We start from the raw sequence: 20067 nt of genomic DNA on the forward strand, positions 1-20067 counted from the left end.
ATGAAGTTATACGACTCCCATAATTATGTATTTTTGATCCAATTCGACAGAAGATCAGGCTTAATGTGAACTAAAAACTAACTCAGCGTATATGTCAGTTGGACGAGTTTTCACAAACATCGATAAAAAAAAGTTTATTTTTAGTGAAATGTAAAAGAACAAAAGGTGTTACCTTTACAATTTATTTTTTATACAAATAATATGGGAATGAGATAAAATATGTACTCCCTTTTCAAAGCTGAGAAACTAATCAAGCATAATCAGGGGAGGTGGGGATCGAGCATAATCAAACTCAAGCACACTTAGCGCATCACTTCTAGGGGAGAGACTTACGCGAAAGCAGACACTATGGTCATTTGGCGTCCTAAATAATCACTTGTTGTTACATATTAACAAAATTTCGCTTGTCAATGCGTGACAGATTTAGGATGTCCAGATCCAATGTCTTCATTTCATGTAAGTCATGAGATGCAACCAAATGGACATCGTTTGAGACCAAGGTTCTAGAAGACGTTAGACGTTAGTTCGACAGCGGACTCAGGCCTAGCGCCTAGGCGAGCCTTGACAGGTATAAATTAATTTATTATTTATTGTATAAGTAAGTGCATGTTTATACTTCAAAAAATACATAATTGTATTGGGATACATAAATTGAAAAATAGAATGACATATAAATTATAAAGTATTATAGCATATTGAAAACATGAGGGATTCATTAAAGTATTCTACAAGCTATACAATTTATTAAAAAAATGTAAAATGAAAGTTATCTATCCTCTGTCTAAGTGAGAGTTGCGATCTAGGTGAGTGCCTAGGCAGGTCTATATGGGCTAAGCGGATGTCTAAGCAGGTGTAGGTGTCATTTCTTAATTTTTAAACATCTAGAAATTAATCGGGATGATGGTTAGCCGTCTAGCGCCTAGGCAGTGCTAGGCAAGGAATTTTAGCACAATGTTGAGACACAAAAACTCCTTGAAAATTCATATTCAAAGCCTCGCATGTGATTGAAGCACTAATCACACCCCGGATGAAAGCAAGCCTCAATTCCTCAACAATGTGTGATCTCCACCGTGGTACTTAAGTGGCATTGAAACTTTGGTTGAACCACCAAAAATTTGTTACTAACAACCATCCAGTCAGTCCACTTGACCTCGCCGGAGAACCAAGCCCCATGGCAATTTACTTTGTCAAATCTATATGGCCATGACGTTGCCAATATTGGAAAGAGAACGGTGCTCTCCACCATGGTAGGCTCTTGCCGAAGACGACAGTCCAACCAAAAATAATGATTAAACGCCTTGTACAATATTTTCGCGTAGACCCATGCACGCCTCATAAATCCAACACACAATTACGACAAATCGGGCAAGTTAGGCTCTTCTTCAACCAAGTGTTCATGCAGTTGGAATGGAACGTATGATTGCATGAGGGAAAAACTTGACACAATTGATCGGTCTCAAAATCCTCCATGCAAATAACACAATCTTTACAGTTAATTTTAATTTCTTGGCTTCCATAAGCTATAGCTGGTGGCATTTTGCTCTCCATAACTTGTTCCCTTTCTCGCTGCTGCCTCTCGTCTCTTCTCTCCTCCAAAACCTCAACAATCGAGTCCAAAATTTCCAAAATCCTGAAATTATGCAGGAGGGTTGCTTGATAAAATGTAGCTTGGTCATTCCATTCTGAACCGTTGTCTGGTCGAAACACTAGTTGTTGATCCCCGGCTTCAGTATCAGGGTTACTACTCCTCTCGTAAGGGGGCGTCCGGAAGAACTCGCAGATGACATAAAAGAGGGCGATGACAATCAACGTAAGTATGATGGAGAATGCTATGATGCAGACGTATACGAAAATTATCGTGCTGAAGAAAGAAAGAAGAGAAAAAACAGGAGGTGGGATGACAAGCTTAAGGGCTTCAAACATGTTCATGGTGACGAAGAATGAGAATGCTAACGTTATGATCAACAAAGGCTTGGGAGAATCCGACATGGATGCGCATACTTTGCTTGGTATTTGTCTACGAAGAAGTTGTTGAACGGAAAAACTGTTAGACCCATATTCGAGATTTTTGCCGTTTAAATTAACAAACATTTTCATATCTAGAGGTTGATGACATAAATTTGAAAATCTGGTTCTACCCTTTTCTGGAGTGGTTTAATTGTTTTATCTTTGTTACATGTATAGACGTTGGAGTCTTGGAGATCGTTAAATTTGTTGTTCGGGTACAGTTTTTTGTTTTTTGTTTTGTTTTTTTAATTTTTTTTTTGAGTTCTCAGGTACAGTTAATTTCTAAAGAGTTTTAACAAAACATTTTCGGTACTGTTCACTTTTAACGAAAAACTACATTTTTACCTTTACTTGGTACTATGTATTCACTACACATTTATTTGTCATCTTTCATTAAAACTAAATTTTTTTTAAACTTTTCATTAGTTTTCCTTAATTTCTATGTTAATTACGATACATAAAAAAAGCCGTTTTGGGACCTTATTTTATTTTATTGAAAGGTGGTATTCTAAAATACTAAATAAATTATGAGGAGGACGATGCAAACTTTAGGTTAGAAACTTCGTCTCTTCTTCCTCATCTGCACTACACTCACCTGCGCCGCGCGACTTCGAGAGGTTTTTTGGGTCATCAACTCATCGTCATCGATCGTCTCTCCCATTCCCAGTTTCCACAGTCTCCACTCCAGTCCACACTCTTCATTCTCTCGACATGCTCTTGCATTGCATCTCAATTCTCCAATCTCCATAGCTTGGTTGCGACCTACGAGCCTGTGACTTTGAGGAGCTCGTCGATTACGAAGAAGAGGACACTACTAGGAAACCAGTTATTATTGGCGTTTTGAAAACCGACAAAAAACATATATTACTGTCGAATTTTAAGCCAAATCCGACAGAAAATGGCTGCAGTGTCGGATATAATAAGTGACAGAATTGCCTGCGTCAGGAAATTAATTTTCCAACAGAAAATGCTCTAAAACCGACAGAAATTGTGTCGGATATAACCGACAGAAATTCTGTCGGCGGAAACCGACACAAATTGCTTAAACCATTCGACAGAAAATGAATTAATAATGAATAAATAAAACCATTTCCTGTCGGTTTTAACCGATAGGAATAAATTAATAATTAATAAATCAAAACATTTTCTGTCGGATAAAACCGACAGTAATGCTATTAAAAAGAAAAAAAAATATAAATCACTTTCTTTGTCGGGTACATTATTACAAGAACAAAAGAGAGCCGATAATCGTTGACATTGAGGAAAAATATGTTTACGAAAACAGCAGCTAAAATGGTTTTGAGAAGATGTTCACACCACACAGTTTGTATTTGTCTAATTCAGCTACATACTATGTAGCTTATTCGAATTCACCTAGGCAGACGCAAAAAAAAAAATGCTAATTATCTGAGTCATTCATGTTGTATATATTAGGATCACTACTTGTATGATTCAATCCTCAGACGGGAAGCAATTAACAATGCAAGCGAACCAAAGATAAGAAACTTGTGAACAGATTATGCATGGTTTACGTTTAACAGAGAGAGCAAGAGCAAGAAGAACAAGTTATCTAGACATTTACATTAAAGGATGCAGAACATGAAATCCTTGGCACAGACCTGTATAATACATTTTTATGAAATTCTACATCCCCGTCAACCTTCAGTTCAACTGCTTTATCTTTCAAATGTTGCAAGCTTTCCTCATCTGCCTTATTCCGACAACTACCCACAAACTGAAGCTTAGGTCTGGGCAAGTGTGCATCTAATTTTCCTATGGCAACTGCAAAGGCCTCAAGTTGGAGACCAAGTGCCTGAGAATGGAACAACCAAATTAGAAAGGACTTGCAATATCCACAAATAATAAAGGCCCCATAAACAAGCCGCAAAAATCTTAGTACCTTGTGCTCATAAGGTTTATATTCCCACCTTCTTTGGCTGAAACTGAGCAACATATATAAATTTTGCCGGTTCAGCTGGCTTTTCCAACGACAGCGCCTACACAAACAGCAACTTGTTAACAACCACACAGAAAGACAATTGCACATTTGCAGCTCATCTCACACAAAGACTAGTCAAATCGTTGAAAACCACGTTTCAAAGTAATATGTTAAGATATTACTGATAACAAACTTGAAGTCTATAAGTGTCACAAGGAGGGTAGACCCGCTTAGACCGTGTGAGAAAGTTACAGAGCTTTTCGATATGGGACTGAGTCCAGGACGAATTAACCATAACAAGATGAGCACAAGAGCCTACAATCCTTATTCACTTTAACGAGACGACTAATAACTTTCTGTTAGCTAGCTAAGCTTGGTAGCTAAAATCAAGTACTACTATGCTGTGAGTGTGAGACAGACACCAACGAGAGAGAGAGAAAGTCTGTCTGCAGTGTGTGTGGAATTGTTGGTTGGAATTGGTTGCAAGTGTTCAAACAGAATAGAAAAGAATAGAGGAGAAGGAGAAGGAAATGAGGACAACAGAATAGAGGAAAGGGAAAAGCACTGGCGCAAGGAAGATGGAGGTGTTTTAAAAATTTAGGTTATTTTAATTACTGTCGGTTACAACCGACAGTAATATTTAAAAATAAATAAAAACCGACAGAAAAATTTCATTTCTGTCGGTTATAACCGACACACAAAAAAAGGCGGCAAAATTCCCTCCGAAAATTTTAAATTTTCCCTCAAAATTTTAAATTCCCCCCAAAATTTTGTTACGATTTTAAAAAATAAAATAATAATTATTTGGTTTAATAAATAAATAAATAATATGTATTTAAATAGAATATGTTTTTAAAAATTAAATAAATAATTTATTTGTTTCTTTATCGCATATTTTATTACATGGATTATTCTCTATTAATTCTTTTTATACATATTCTATTTAAATTATTTATTTTATTTAATAGAGAATAATAGAACTTGTTGTAGACATTGAAATTTCGGTGGCATAAATGTTAGCCATTGCATTAAGATTACATTTGTAAACATTGAAATTTTGGTGAAATAAATGTTGACCATTGTATTAAAATTACAACCTTCATTTACTTCACCTACATCATACACTAAGTTCACCTACAACATCCACCAAGTTCACCTACAACATCCACCAAGTTTCACCTACAAACATCCACCAAGTTTCACCTACAACATCCACCAAAATTCACCTACAACATCCACCAAAACAAATGGATGGTGGTGATTCGTTCCCAAAGCCTATAAATAGGCTCCTCCATCAAAGAATCAAGGGAAAAGGAATTCACAAATACATTTCTCTACTCCCAAATTGGAAGAGAATCCCCCAAATCTTTGAAGCTTTGAAACTCTAAAGCTCTCAAGGTTCCCGAAGAATCAAGAAAGCTCTCTTCGTTCTTCGTTCTTCGTTCATCGTTCTTCCAAGATCAAGCCCCGACGGCCCTTGGATCAACCATCCACCAATTCAATATTAAGCCCCGACGGCCCTTGAAGAAAGCACCATCGTTCATCATCCGTTCAGCCAAGATCAAGCCCCGACGGCCCTTGGATCAACAAACATCAACAAATCCACACATCCAACCGTTCTTTAAGATCAAGCCCAAAAGCCCTTGAAGATCCGTTCATCACCGTTATTCAAGATCAAATCTTAACGGCCCTTGAAGAAACACTCATCCTCAAGATCAAGCCCCAACGGCTCCTTGAAAATCCGCTCAAATCCACCTTCAAAGATCAAGCCCACGGCCCCTTGAAGAAACTTCCAACAGTTCATCCAAGATCAAGCCTCGACAACCCTTGGATCAACGAAACATCCACAAATCAACACCTTACGGAGATCGAATCAGAGGATCAAATTAGAGAGAGATTGTAACCCAAAATCCATTAACACCAAAATATTTGTTTGTGCACGTTGTTCTTGTCTCTTTCGTTTCAGGAATTTTCCGTGTTCACACTTGTATTTAAATAGAATTTGTATTTAAATAGAATATGTATTTAAATAATATCTTTTTACATGTAAAATATGTGATAAAGAAACAAAAAAAGAATTAATAGAGAATACTTTTTAAAATAAATAAATAATATGTATTTAATTAGAATATGTTTTTAATAATTAATTAATAATTAATTATTTAAATTATTATCTATATAGATAATTTTTACACTTTTGGTTTAATAGAGAATAATCCATGTAAAATATGCGATAAAGAAACAAAAAAAGAATTGTACAATGCAAATGTAATCACACAAACTAAATATTGTCTAATCAATACTTGAAAAACATAAATAAATATTGTCTAATGAATAAATTTGATATTCAATTTAAAATATTTACACTTATACTTAATGGAAGTATAACATTAACTCTAAATATTTGTTTAATTTACCATTTTGATGCGATACGCATTCTACGAAGCGTTTTTCAACGATCCAACCGTCAAACTTGTTTGTACACACTCTGAGATTGCATACGTAAAAAATCACAAAAAACAAACATTAAGAGATTAGGTAACAAAACAAAAGTTTTCAACGGTTATAAACGAAAAATCACAATTTAACGGTTACTTTAGCTCCGATTTTGATGATTTTTTACAGCTACACTCCTCGACCCTATAAGAATGCATGAACGAATTCGATCTTCAATTTAAAATATTTATACTAGTGGATAAATCTTATTTTATACTTAATGGAAGTATAACATTAACTCTAAGTGTTTGTTTAATCTACCGTTTTGATGCGATACGCATTATACGAAGTTTTTTCAACGATCGAACCGTCAAACTTATTTGTACACACTCCGAGATTGCATACGTAAAAAATCGTAAAAAACAAAAATTCACAGATTACGTAACGGAACAAAAGTTTTCGACGGTTATAAACGAAAAATCACAATTTAACGGTTATTTTAGCTCCGATTTTAATGATTTTTTACAGCTACACTCCTCGACCCTATAAGAATGCAATGAATGAATTTGATCTTCAATTTAAAATATTTACACTAGTGGATATCTTATTTTATACTTAATGGAAGTATAACATTAACTCTTAAGTGTTTATTTAATCTACCGTTTTGACGCGATACACATTCTACGAAACTTTTTTCAATGCACATTTTAATGCAAAGTTGAGTGAGGGAATATATATTGTACGAAGCTTTTTTCAATGATCTATTGTACGAAACTTTTTTCAATGATCTAACCGTCAAACTTGTTTGTACACACTCCGAGATCACTTACGTAAAAAATCACAAAAAACAAACGTTCAGAGATTAGGTAACGGAACAAAAGTTTTCGACGGTTATAAACGAAAAAAATCACAATTTAACGGTTTTTTTAGCTCCGGTTTTGATGATTTTTTTTACAGCTACACTCCTCGACCCTATAAGAATGCAATGAACGAATTTGATCTTCAATTTAAAATATTTACACTAGTTGATACCACAAAATCTTATTTTATACTTAATAGAAGTATAATATTAACTCTAAGTGTTGGTTTAATCCAGTGTTCTAAAAAACGCCCTAGGCGGCGCCTAGGCGCTGGGCGGGCACCAACCGAGGTGATTTCTGGCAAAACGGATTGAAAAATCGGCCGAGCTCTAGGCGGCCGCCTAGGCGGGCTAGGCGGCCTAGGCGGCTGGGCGGAACTGGACCGTTTTTTTTTTTTTTTTTCTATTCTAAGTTTCAACTTCTAGAATTCTATATTCCCGTGACCTAATTGAACTCCTCTGCACCGCTGCGTCTCTTCTTTGCCGTTCGCCCATTTCGTTTCTTCTTCGTTCTTCCTCATCTACACTGCAACCTGCACCGCTGTACGACTTCATCTTTTCCTCGGTTCTTCCTCATCTGCACTGCACTCGCTTGCTGCACCGCTGCACGACTTCGTGTCTTCTTCTTCTTCCTCACCTGCTGCACTGCACTCACCTGCTGACTTCATGTCTTCTTCTTCTTCCTCATCTGCTGCACTGCACTTTGCAGCTACAGTCAACAACGAAGGCTGCGAAGCCCCCAAAAAGTGAGTTTTTGTTCTACAGATTTCAGATTTGTAAATGTTGAATTTGTTAAGGTATTGGAAAAAAAAAATTACAGAGTTTTGGATTTGAAACCAATTGTATTGAGGGGAATCTGACAATCTGTTAACTTATTTGTCTACTGATACAATGATAATTGAAAGAAATTCTGATAGTATTATTTTCGTGCTGGTTGTTTGCTAGATTCAGGTGCACATCTTAATATCTTAGATTCTTAGCCTAATTTTGTATCAATTAATAATTATATATAGATGCATGCGAGGAGCCAATCTGCATATATTTATAAACACAAGAACATGTCTGTCACAATTGTTTGTATAATTGGGTGTCTGTATGTGTGTATAAGTTGATTACGCATGCCGCATGCGTTTGTCTATCACTACTGGGACATTGTACCCTTTTTTAAATTTTCACAGGTGTCTCCCACCTGGATTCATGCATGTATGATAAGCATGCTCATCTATGACCAAACCTATGTATGAAAAAAATTTATGGGAGGTATAAGATTTGATCTCACCTTGGTGGATTTCCTTTCGGCCAAAAGTTTCATCATACCCATTTCAGCTTCTTGAGGTGGCAGATTCTTGAACTATTTTTCCATTTCATTTAGTTATACTTCTGAGTTCTGATCATCAATCTGAGTTGGCTAACTTGGCTTATAAGTTAATATACTGTGATAATTTTTTGTGGGAGATTAATACCTAAAAGTTTGTAATGTATATTTTATATGAATTTTAGGATTGTTTCTTCTCTTGTCTTGTGTGATGATGACTGGTACTTTATCTTCTGGAGCATCTACTACAATGTCATCCTCCTCCCAATCTGAAAATGTGTTGAAGCGTAGCTCGGAAGATGTGGGATGGGAATATGGGATCTTGGCAAATCCTACAAACTCAGATAAGGTGAAATGTAAGTTGTGTGACAAAATCATTAGTGGTGGAGTACATAGATTAAAACAACATGTAGCCAACATAAGGGGAAATGTAGCGGCATGCACAAAGTCTTCGGATGAAGATAAAGCCAACTGTCGAGCCGCATTAGAAGAAGAAAAAAATAAGAAGAAACAAAAGGATAAGCACATTGTGGAAGTGAGGGAAGAGGAGCAACTTCAACAAATTCAAGAAGAAGAAGACATTGAAGTGATTGGGTCAAGGAAAAGGCCTCGCACTCTTGGACCTATGGATAAGTTTGCATCCTCCATCAATCTCGATTCTTCAAATGAGGGAAGTAAGAAGACTCGACAACAAAACATCCATGATGCAATTTGGAAAGAAAGAACACATCAAGTGGATCAATATGTGGCTCGATGGGTGTATGAAGCCGGTATTCCTTTCCATGCTATTGATAATGATAGCTTCAAGCGTGTGATGGAAGCAGTTGGTCAATTTGGCCCGGGTTACCTACCTCCAAGCCAATATGAATTAAGGGAGCCATTATTGAAAGAAGAGGTAGAAAGAGTAAAAAAGTCACTCAAGAAACATGAAGAAGAGTGGGCTTTGAATGGTTGCTCAATCATGACCGATGCTTGGAGTGATCGAAAAAGAAGAAGCATAATGAATTTATGTGCCAATTGCAAGGAAGCCACCATATTTCTTTCTTCTAAGGAATACTCTAGTGAAGCACACACCGGGGAATATATCTTCGAATATGTTGACAAGTGTGTTGAAGAAATTGGGCCTCCAAATGTGATTCAAGTGGTAACCGATAATGCTTCTAACAATATGGCGGCGGCAAACATGATGAAAAAAAAGAGGCCGAATATGTTTTGGACATCATGTGCCACTCATACTTTGAATCTCATGCTTCAAGGGATTGGTAATCTCCCTAGGTTCAAAGGAGTTATTGACAAGGCAAAGGCTTTCACTATCTTCATTTATGCACATCATAAAACTTTGGCATTGATGAAGAAGCATACCAAGAAAAGAGACATAATAAGGCCCGGAGTCACTAGATTTGCAACTTCTTTCCTCACATTGCAAAGTTTGATGGATAAGAAAAAAGACTTGAAGGTTATGGTTGCTAGTGAAGAATGGGAACAATGCAAACATGTCAAGACTACAAAGGGGAAAGTGGCATATACTACTGTATTGAGTTCACATTTTTGGAGTGGGGTCTTACTTTGCTTGAAAGTGTTTGAACCTTTATTCAAGGTACTTCGAATTGTTGATGGGGATAAGAAGCCATCAATGGGGTTTTTGTATGGAGAGCTACAAAAAGCAAAGATGGAGATTAAAGAGACATTCAAGAACAATGAGGCCAACTATCAACCAATTCTTCAAATTATTGATGAAAAAGCTCGTGAGCGGCTTGATAGTCCATTGCATTTGGCGGGCTACCTCTTGAACCCTTATTATTTCTTCAAAAATCAAAGCATACAACATGATCCAATTGTCATGGAGGGGATCTTTACTTGTGTTGAGAAGTTCTTCCCCGATAACTATGAGGTTCAAAACCAAGTGATAAATGTTGAGATGCATAAGTATAGAGTAAAAGAAGGTGGATTTGGAAGACATTTGGCCGAACTTGGATGCGCTGAGAATGATGAAAACTATAATCCGGGTATGAATATTCACATATGCTTATATTTTATTTATTAAATTTGAGTTTACTACTTATTTTTCATTACTAATTGTGTGTGTGTTTTTTTTTTCTTCATTAGTTGCATGGTGGTATAATTATGGAAATGGTGTGCCTAATTTGTGAAGGATGGCTATAAAGATACTTTCATTGACTACAAGTTCATCCGGTTGTGAAAGAAATTGGAGTTCTTTTGAAGGTATACATACAAAGAAAAGGAATAGACTAGATACAACAAGGTTAAATAATTTAGTCTATGTCCAATTTAATGCAAGAATTATGAACAAGAAGAAAAGAGAGAAGGAGAAGAAGGTGGACATATTGCTTGCAAGTGAAGCTAGTATGGCTCAAGGATGGATTGTGGAAGGTGGTGATGAAGAGCTTGAGCTTGGCTTGGGAATTGGAGAGACATCGGAGGTAGGTAGTTCCCTAGAGCCTAGGGGGAGTTCTAAAAATATTGAAGTAAGAGAACTTCATGAAGAAGATTTTATATCAGATGAGGACACGGAAGAAGAAGGAGATGATGAAGAAATTGAGTTCGAGTCCGACACGGAGAGAGTCTTTGAGGGATATGGTGAAGAAGAGTTTGATGCCTAGTAACTTTCGTAGCTCAATTTTCTTTTATATCAGTGTCTGCATGTGTAGCATTCGAACAGTTGACTCGTTGTTAATTCTATGAAATGTATGCCCATCATTCGTACTCACTGATGTTAATTCTATTATGTGAAATGTTTGTGCAACATTTGTACATTTGACTTAGTAGTGTTGGACTTGAATGTTTCAATAGTTCTAGTCTTCCATACTTACAAGTTACAAGCAGTGTCTAATTTTGAGAATGCTCATTCATTGGACATAAGATTGGAAATCACATTTCATTTTAGTGGTTGCAAGCACTGCCTTGTTCTCAAGTATACCATATGATTATTACTTCATTTGTTGAAAGAAATATTTCTTTTGTACATTTTCTACATGTTTTGTAAGTGTCAATATACACTTATTCACAGGAAATACAAAAAATTTACCTAAATCCGCCTAGGCCGCCTAGGCGCCCGGCTAGCCGCCTAGGCGCTAGGCGCTAGCCCACCGCCCGACTAGCGCCTAGCGTTTTTTAGAACCTTGGTTTAATCTACCGTTTTGATGTGATACGCATTCTATGAAACGTTTTTCAACAATCCAACCGTCAGATTTGTTTGTACACACTCCAAGATCACATATGTAAAAAATCGTAAAAAACAAACATACAGAGATTAGGTAACGGAACAAAAGTTTTCGATGGTTATAAACGAAAAATCACAATTTTAACGGTTATTTTAGCTCTGATTTTGATGATTTTTTTGCAACTACACTCCCCGATCCTATAAGAATGCAATGAATGAATTCGATCTTCAATTTAAAATATTTACACTAGTGGACAAATCATATTTTAAACTTAATGGAAGTATAACATTAACTCTTAAGTGTTTGTTAAATCTATCAATTTGATAGGATATGCATTCTATGAAACTAGTTTCAACGATCCAACTGTCAAATATGTTTGTATATACTCCGAGATCGCATAGCTAAAAAATCACAAAAAAAAAAACACTCAGAGATTAGGTAACAGAACAAAAGTTTTCGACGGTTATAAACGAAAAATCACAATTTAACGGTTATTTTAGCTCCGATTTTCATGATTTTTTACAGCTACACTCCTCGACCCTATAAGAATGTATTGAACAAATTCGATCTTCAATTTAAAATATTTACACTAGTGGATAATTTTTTATACTTAATGGAAGTATAACATTAACTCTTAAGTGTTTGTTAAATCTATCAATTTGATAGGATATGCATTCTATGAAACTAGTTTCAATGATTCAACAGTCAAATATGTTTGTATATACTCAGAGATAGCATGTGTAAAAAGTCTAAAAAAAAAAACATTCAGAGATTAGGTAACGAGACCGTGAGTGAAAAAAAAATATTTAAACCATTTGTTTATTTATTTATTTATTTTTAATCAATATTCCATTTTAAATAATATAATAGTCAATTTCTGTCGGTTATAACCGTCAGAATAATAAAATAATAACCGCCAGAAACTAAAATAATAAAATAGTCAATTTCTGTCGGTTATATCCGCCACCATTAACTTAAAAACCGCCAGAATATATTAAAAATATTGAAAAAAAAGAATTCAAAAATACTGAGGGTTAAATCCTCCAGTAAAAATTCGCCAGGAATTTCTGTCGGATATATCTGACATAAATTAACTTTAATCCGACAGTAAATAAATTATGTGTCGGATATTTTTTATCCGTCAGAATAGCTTATTAACCGCCAGGATCGTCCAACACCTAAAGCTAATATTGTAGTAGTGGGAGAAGCCCCCTGACTCTGCAGTTTGCACTCTGTAGCTAAAGTCAACAGCGAAGGCTGCGAAGCCCCCAAAAAGTGAGTTTTTGTTCTACAGATTTGTAAATGTTCAATGTTGAATTTGTTAAGGTATTGGAAAAATTACAGAGTTTTGGATTTGAAACCAATTGGATTAAGGGGAATCTGACAATTTGTTATTTGTCTACTGATAATTCTGATAGTATTTTCATGCTGGTTAGTATGTATGAACTAGACCATATTGGTTGTTTGCTAGATCCAGATGCACATCTTAGCCTAATTGTCTATCAATTATATATAGATGCATATATCATATTCATATGACAGCGAGGACCCAAACTGCATATAAACAAGAACATCGTCTGTCACAATTTCCTGGCATTAGCCGAACTTTGATTATTTAGCAATGAGTGGCACCTAAAACTGCATGATCATGAATGCTACTTAATGTGTTTGGTATCTGTAAAAGAAAATGAAGTTGGTCATTTTATTTTATTTTGAAAAGAAATCTTGTTTTGGATATAAAGATTGGAGTTTCACTTTTCTTAGTTCATGTACTTGTGAGCTTGTCTTTTCACATCTGGATGCACATAAAAATTTGTTTATCAATTTTGTCCAAGAAATACATTGCCATTGTTTTGGTTGACCAGTGTAAATTGAGGTTCAAATTTCTCGCTTACCCTTCTTTCTTTCTTCCCCCTCGATTGAGAACTGTCCTTTACTGCTTGCATTAATATATGACATACATGATCAATTGTAAATAGTAAATATTGGGCTAATGGTAAATATTTCTGTCAAAAATGTCATAGTAGGTCTCGTCTGGACAATGTTTTTGTCTCAGACATTTGTGGAAGCAACTCTGGGATTCCATATGACTTGTTTAATTAAAGTCCCACTTTTTGTATTTTGCAAGTTAGCAAATTTAAGTCTCACTTGTTTAATTTATGCTGTCAAAGTGTGTTTTTGCTTTTTTTTTTTTGGCCATAGATTCTGCCTTTTGACAAGCTGACCAAAATAGAAAAACAAAACAATCTGAGTTGGCTTATAAGTTAAAATACTGTGATAGTTTTTTGTGGGAGATTAAGACCTAAAAATTTGTAATGTTTATTTTATATGAATTTTAGGATTGTTTCTTCTCTTGTGTGATGATTGGTACTTCATCTTCTGGAGCATCTACTGCAATGTCGTCCTCCTCCCAATCTAAAAATGTGTTGAAGCGTAGTTCGGAAGATGTGGGATGGGAATATGGGATCTTGGCAAATCCTACAAACTCAGATAAGGTGAAATGTAAGTTGTGTAACAAAATTATTAGTGGACGAGTACATAGATTAAAACAACATGTAGCCAACATAAGAGGAAATGTAGCGGCATGCACAAAGTCTTCGGATGAAGATAAAGCCAAATGTCGAGCCGCATTAGAAGAAGAAAAAAATAAGAAGAAACAAAGGGATAAGCACATTGTGGAAGTGAGGGAAGGGGTGCAACTTCAACAAATTCAAGAAGAAGAAGAAGAAGACATTGAAGTGAATGGGTCAAGGAAAAGGCCTTGCACTCTTGGACCTATGGATAGGTTTGCATCCTCCATCAATCCCGATTCTTCAAATGAGGGAAGTAAGAAGACTCGGCAACAAAACATCCATGATGCAATTTGGAAGGAAAGAGCACATCAAGTGGATCAATATGTGGCTCGATGGGTGTATGAAGCCGGTATTCCTTTCCATGCTATAGATAATGATAGCTTCAAGCGTGTGATGGAAGTGGTTGGTCAATTTGGTCCGGGTTACCTGCCTCCAAACCAATACGAATTAAGGGAGCCATTATTGAAAGAAGAGGTAGAAAGAGTAAAAAAGTCACTCAAGAAACATGAACAAGAGTGGGCTTTGAATCGTTGCTCAATCATGATCAATGCTTGGAGTGACCGAAAAAGAAGAAGCATAATGAATTTATGTGTCAATTGCAAAAAAAGACACCATATTTCTTTCTTCTAAGGAATGCTCTAGTGAAGCACACACCGGGGAATATATCTTTGAATATATTGACAAGTGTGTTGAAGAAATTGGGCCTTAAAATGTGATTCAAGTGGTAACCGATAATGCTTCTAACAATATGGCGGCGGCAAACATGATGAAAAAAAAGAGGCCGAATATGTTTTGGACATCATGTGCCACTCATACTTTGAATCTCATGCTTCAAGGGATTGGTAATCTCCCTAGGTTCAAAGGAGTTATTGACAAGGCAAAGGCTTTCACTATCTTCATTTATGCACATCATAAAACTTTGGCATTGATGAGGAAGCATACCAAGAAAAGAGACATAATAAGGACCGGAGTCACTAGATTTGCAACTTCTTTCCTCACATTGCAAAGTTTGATGGATAAGAAAAAAGACTTGAAGGTTATGGTTGTTAGTGAAGAATGGGAACAATGCAAACATGTCAAGACTACAAAGGGAAAAGTGGCATATACTACTGTATTGAGTTCACATTTTTGGAGTGGGGTCTTACTTTGCTTGAAAGTGTTTGAACCTTTATTCAAGGTACTTCGAATTGTTGATGGGATAAGAAGCCATCAATGGGGTTTTTGTATGGAGAGCTACAAAAAGCAAAGATGGAGATTAAAGAGACATTCAAGAACAATGAGGCCAACTATCAACCAATTCTTCAAATTATTGATGAAAAAGCTCGTGAGCGGCTTGATAGTCCATTGCATTTGGCGGGCTACCTCTTGAACCCTTATTATTTCTTCAAAAATCAAAGCATACAACATGATCCAATTGTCATGGAGGGGATCTTTACTTGTGTTGAGAAGTTCTTCCCCGATAACTATGAGGTTCAAAACCAAGTGATAAATGTTGAGATGCACAAGTATAGAGTAAAAGAAGGTGGATTTGGAAGACATTTGGCCGAACTTGGATGCGTGAGAATGATGAAAACTATAATCCGGGTATGAATATTATTCACATATGCTTATATTTTATTTATTAAATCTTCGTGGGATGTGTGGGCACACAAGAAATGATAAGATTGGAAATGAGGATATTCGAGGTAAAGTAGGAGTGGCCGAAATTGAAGGAAAGATGAGAGAAAATCGGTTCCGGTGATTTGGACATGTGCAAAGAAGGCCTACTGATGCTCCGGTTCGAAGATGTGACTACGGGACAGAGGTTCAGGGCCAAAGGGGTAGAGGAAGACCTAGGAAAACTTTGGAAGAGACTCTAAGAAAAGACTTAGAGTACTTGGTTCTAACGGAGGACATGACACAAAACCGAGCGCAATGGCGTTCTAGGATTCATATAGCCGACCCCACTTAGTGGGAAAAGGCTTTGTTGTTGTTGTTGTTGTTGAGTTTACTTCTTATTTTTCATTACTAATTGTGTGTGTTTTTTTTTTTCATTAGTTGCATGGTGGTATAATTATGGAAATGGTGTGCCTAATTTGCTAGTGATGACCGGCACACGAGATAGTACATCATGTGTCACTATACAAATGGTGTGATATATGTGTTAAAAAGTTAATAACTTAAAAAATAAAATTTCCCACCACTTATATAAAAACACGTGGTATATCATCCATGTTCCCGTCATAATAAAAAATTTCCCATATCTTACAATACTCAATTACTTAATTATTAGTTATATTCAATCAATTGAAAAGAAACCTAGAACCCCATCATTAATACTACGTTTAATAATGATTGTATGAAATCTAAGATTTAACAATAACATAGTTGTTTGAAACATTTAATGAGAGGCGTAATTAAGTGAATTATGTAATATTCTAGTTCGCAAGTGAAGGATGAACATATGTAATGCACAAAGTGGTCAAACAAAGACTAGCCCACATGAATGAGGAAGTAAAATTTGTATCGCCACTTAGTACTATGGTCTAGTGATATTCCTCTTCACTTGTAAGTGAGAGGTCTTAAGTTTGATTCTCACCAAAGGTGAATTTGAACCATATTATTGTTGAAATTCCACATCGGCTAGAGAAATAAAGAAAGAAGAGTTTAAATATCTTAATCCCACTCCGACTAATACCGAGGCATTTTGTGATAAAACCCCACACCTGAGGGACTGTGCAGGTGGTAATTAACAAGTTAGAGTCAATATCAGTGTTGTTGGAAGTGGGTCTTTGACCCATCTCTCTAATAATTCTACATGGTATCAGAGTCAAGGAGTGGGCCCGTATTGTCATGTGATGGGTGGTCCCCTTGGCCCCGCGTGATGATGGTGGGTCCCTTGGCCCCGCATGTAGGGTGAGTCCCTTTGGCTCCATGTGGTTACCAATGTGTGGATCTCCCACATGTGACCCACTATTTGGGTCCCACGTGAGGGGGCGTGTTGAAACCCCACATATGCTAGAGAAATAAAAAAAATAAGAGTTTAAATATCATAACCCCACTCTAACTAATACCGAGACATTTTGTGATAAAACCCCCATCAGAGGGACTGTGCAAGTGGTAATTAACAAGTTGGGGACAACATCAGTGTTGTTGGAAGTGGGCATTTGGCCTATCTCTCTGATAAGTCTACAATTATTACTAGCCTATAGTGAGGCATAGTTCACTCCCCCACATCTTAATGTAGATAATATCATTGTTGCATAAAATAAAATATAAAAAAAATCGTACCTCCAGTCTAAATGATAAAGCCAAATTCCAATTGAATGGTATGCAAAATATTTAGCACCGCTCCAACTACACCATCAAATTTATTCTTCTTTGAACGAATTATAAAGTTAAGACAAAAATTACGAGGAACATTGGGTTATTGGAGTGGTGAGCACCATTCCCCTCAGTGTAGCTCTGCCACTGGCTTAAGATGCAAGTTGACCGATATTATAAGTATAATTAGTAATAAATCGCCTGCCTGTCTTTATGAAATCTTGACCTAATATTAGAGGGGGTTGTTTGATTTGGCATGTAACGAGCCCTAATCCATGAGCCTCAACCTCTAGTTATCCTCCTAAAGGATATAATAACTTAGGAAGTAAAATATAATCCTTATAATTTTTTCCATTTCCATAATATGCAATAGGGGAGCCAGAAAATTTTTCTTGGATGGGCTAGCTAATAATGTACATAAAAGTAAGAACATGAAGTACTAATCCAAATGAGACTATTAATTACCTTCCAACTAATTTTTACACAAATAAAACATGCATACAAAAATGCAATAGAAAGAGAACAAATATTATCACTTTTGTTGATAACAAGTACCCAAAAGAAAAAAAGGATCAGGGGATACCAATTCAAGTTGTGCCGTAGATATCTGTAATGGAATTGAAATTTTTGTTATTATCATAATTGATATTGTCATCGAGTCCTTTTTAATAGTTACAATTACAAGAACCATGAAACATGGACTATTCCCAAAATCTTTAACATTAGTAGACAAATTCAAGGACTAAAAAAAAAAATAACCTAACAATTGAATCAAGAAATAAGTTAAATGAAGAGATGAAGAACACACCTGGTGTTGAATTTCATTAGAAAATAATTTGATGGTGATTCATAATTTTTCTTTTCTTGGGAAAGCAACGCAGCTTTGTGGAATAGGGTGGAGGGTTTTTTTGTTTTGAATGAATAGGGTAAAAAGCATGGAGGGTAGGAGAAACCTAATGTATTAATTTACCATTTTTACTTTTAGCCTTAAAATAATATATAAGGTAATAAAAGTATTATTTGACAAAAAAAAAAGTATTATTTACAAATTAAGAAACACATTAACTATTAGTTTTGACAGGATTTGGGTGGGCTATTATACTTACAATAAGCAACAACAAGCTCATATATAAACTATTATAGCTGCAATTTGTTAAAATCCTCCCTAGGCTACAACCCACTGTAGCCGTGGGTGTAGCTCCACCAGTGATAATATGTACTTTTTTCTTCCTCTTATTCTTCAACACTACCTCTAAATTTTCTACATCTCATATTTTGTATCCGATATATAACATGTAGGTGTTTCCACTTGAGATCGAAGGTTTATAATTTGTTGGGAAAGTTTTAGTTCAAGAAAGAGTTGTCTCGTGTCGAGGCCTTAGGAATCTAATTAATTTAAATTCGTTATATGGTTGCATACCAAGAATCGAATGTACGAACGAAGTTCCATTTAAACCCCAAAATTAGGGTAATTGCTTGGCTTAAAGTGTTTGCTAAAGTGGTTGCAAACTATTAACATGCCTTACAAAGAATGTTGGTAATTACAGGTGTTTGACAGATTCACAACATACAAATCTCAAAAACTAAAAAATTAAAAAAAATTAAAAGTATTCGTCATACATCCATGATACAATTTCGACAAACTGGGCAAGTTGGCTTGTTCATCAACCAATGGTCGATGCAATTCGAATGGAACATGTGGTTGCAAAGTGAAAAAATTTGACACGAATCACCATCTGCAAAATCCTCCAAACAAATTGCACATGCAGTACACCTTGATGAACTCGTTGATCTTATTTCACAGCTTCCATAATTCAGTAATGGTGGCAATTTCTTCAAAGCCCTAAGCCTCGGCCCTCTTCCTTCATCGAAATCCTGCATGACTCTCGTCATCACTCCCAGCCTCTGCGTATTTTGCATTATAGCTATCCGAAAGGGACTCGAATTGAGAATGTCAATTCGAGGCCCGTAAATGATGTCTCCCCCCTCAAGATCATGTTCTGGGACGACTCCTAGGAGCCAGGCAAGGGTCACATTGAGAATGTGGTTGCAAATCAAGAACAAGAAGGTGACGATTGAGATGCATGCAATGATCTTAGCTGGAAGCTCTGGAGGATCGGGTTCTGAAACGAAGGCTTCACAAAAGATGTTGTACACGAGGACCATTCGTTGTGTGAACAAACTTTGATTGTCCATTGGGAGGTCATGTGGGGAAGCCATCGGAAAAGTTTGAACTCACGTTTCGTGTGTAGGGGTAGATCCTTTCCGTCACTGAAGCTACATCCGTCGCCTCACGAGCTCATCAATATTGTGGTTAAACACAATTTTGGAAAATTTGTAGCAGCAAAATATATATGCGGTGCAGCAAAAGGAGTTGCACCAGCATTTGTTTTGGATTCTAATTTTAGAAGAATTGAAGTTAGGCAACTACTTGGAAGCCACTTTATGAAAAA

The 20067-nt window shown here is 36.1% G+C and overlaps 1 protein-coding gene and 1 pseudogene across 1 annotated transcript; both read left to right on the top strand.

Annotated features, from left to right (window-relative positions):
- The first annotated feature begins 8806 nt into the window (after positions 1–8806).
- On the top strand, positions 8807–11177 carry LOC114819791 (uncharacterized). The gene is made up of 2 exons (XM_029089432.2): positions 8807–10562; positions 10780–11177. The coding sequence occupies exons 1-2, from the start codon at positions 8807–8809 to the stop codon at positions 11175–11177; spliced, it is 2154 nt and encodes a 717-aa protein (XP_028945265.2).
- Positions 11178–14134: 2957 nt separating this feature from the next.
- Positions 14135–15901, top strand: LOC139189540 (uncharacterized; annotated as a pseudogene).
- Positions 15902–20067: the final 4166 nt, after the last annotated feature.

Source organism: Malus domestica, chromosome 11 (assembly GCF_042453785.1).
Source record: "Malus domestica chromosome 11, GDT2T_hap1".
In the NCBI taxonomy this organism is placed as follows: Eukaryota; Viridiplantae; Streptophyta; class Magnoliopsida; order Rosales; family Rosaceae; genus Malus; species Malus domestica.